The sequence below is a fragment of the Colletotrichum graminicola genome, assembly GCF_000149035.1.
Source record: "Colletotrichum graminicola M1.001 genomic scaffold supercont1.52, whole genome shotgun sequence".
Lineage (NCBI taxonomy): Eukaryota > Fungi > Ascomycota > Sordariomycetes > Glomerellales > Glomerellaceae > Colletotrichum > Colletotrichum graminicola.
In genome coordinates, this window is record NW_007361056.1 from 296,749 (window position 1) to 297,555 (window position 807).

The 807-nt window shown below is 53.5% G+C and overlaps 1 protein-coding gene across 1 annotated transcript; it reads right to left on the bottom strand.

The window, feature by feature from the left end:
* GLRG_09824 (uncharacterized protein) lies at nt 1–457 on the bottom strand (the record flags this gene model as incomplete). Its single annotated transcript, XM_008100509.1, has 1 exon — nt 1–457. A coding segment is annotated over one exon (243 nt), but the record flags the coding sequence as incomplete, so codon positions are not given.
* Between the last annotated feature and the right edge of the window lie 350 nt (nt 458–807).

An 807-nucleotide genomic window follows, 5' to 3' on the forward strand; every position in this document is an offset into this window, starting at 1 on the left:
ATACTTCAAGGAGCAACTTGGACGATGCCGGGGCGTTAAGCTCTGGCGATGATAGACGCCTTCGGTGCGCTGAAGCCCGCGGGTAATAGTGCACAGGTGAACTCAACGGCGGGCGGCTATCAGTTACCCACAGCGTCTTGTCAGTTGCTCATCTGATGTTCGTATTCCATCCGAACCGTCGAGCTGGATTGTGTGCTACTACCTATGTACCATACTAGTTAGTGTAGGCAGCAAGAATTGGGCGATGGAATCGCGGGAAGTGTAGCACTAAGCTGGTCCTTGCAAGCTGAAACTCTAACAGCAAGGCTCGCTGGACCCTGGTCCCAGTTGGGTGGGTGCGAGAAGAAAGAAGGGTGAGAGTGGATGAGAGTGGATGAGAGAGAGTGAGAGAGAGTGAGAGAGAGTGAGAGAGAGTGAGAGAGAGTGAGAGAGAGTGAGAGAGAGTGAGAGAGAGTGAGAGAGAGTGAGAGAGAGTGAGAGAGAGTGAGAGAGAGTGAGAGAGAGTGAGAGAGAGTGAGAGAGAGTGAGAGAGAGTATGAGAGCGAGCAGAAAGGTTAATCAGCAGAGACTCTCTTCTTCTCACGCAGCAGTGGGGGCATCCTCCCCGTTCGTCCAATCGATGAGGCGCCAACCCGCCACATGGTGGAGAGTCAAGAGGCTTCGTCAGCAGGGTTATCGTATCCACGATAAAATCCCGCCCCCGTTGGCCAGAAGCTTGGTCAGTCACCCCCTATCTAGGGTTAGCATGACGCGGCTGGAAAGGAAATACGGTCCGCAGTGGAGAAGCGTTTACTTGTGCGATACTCC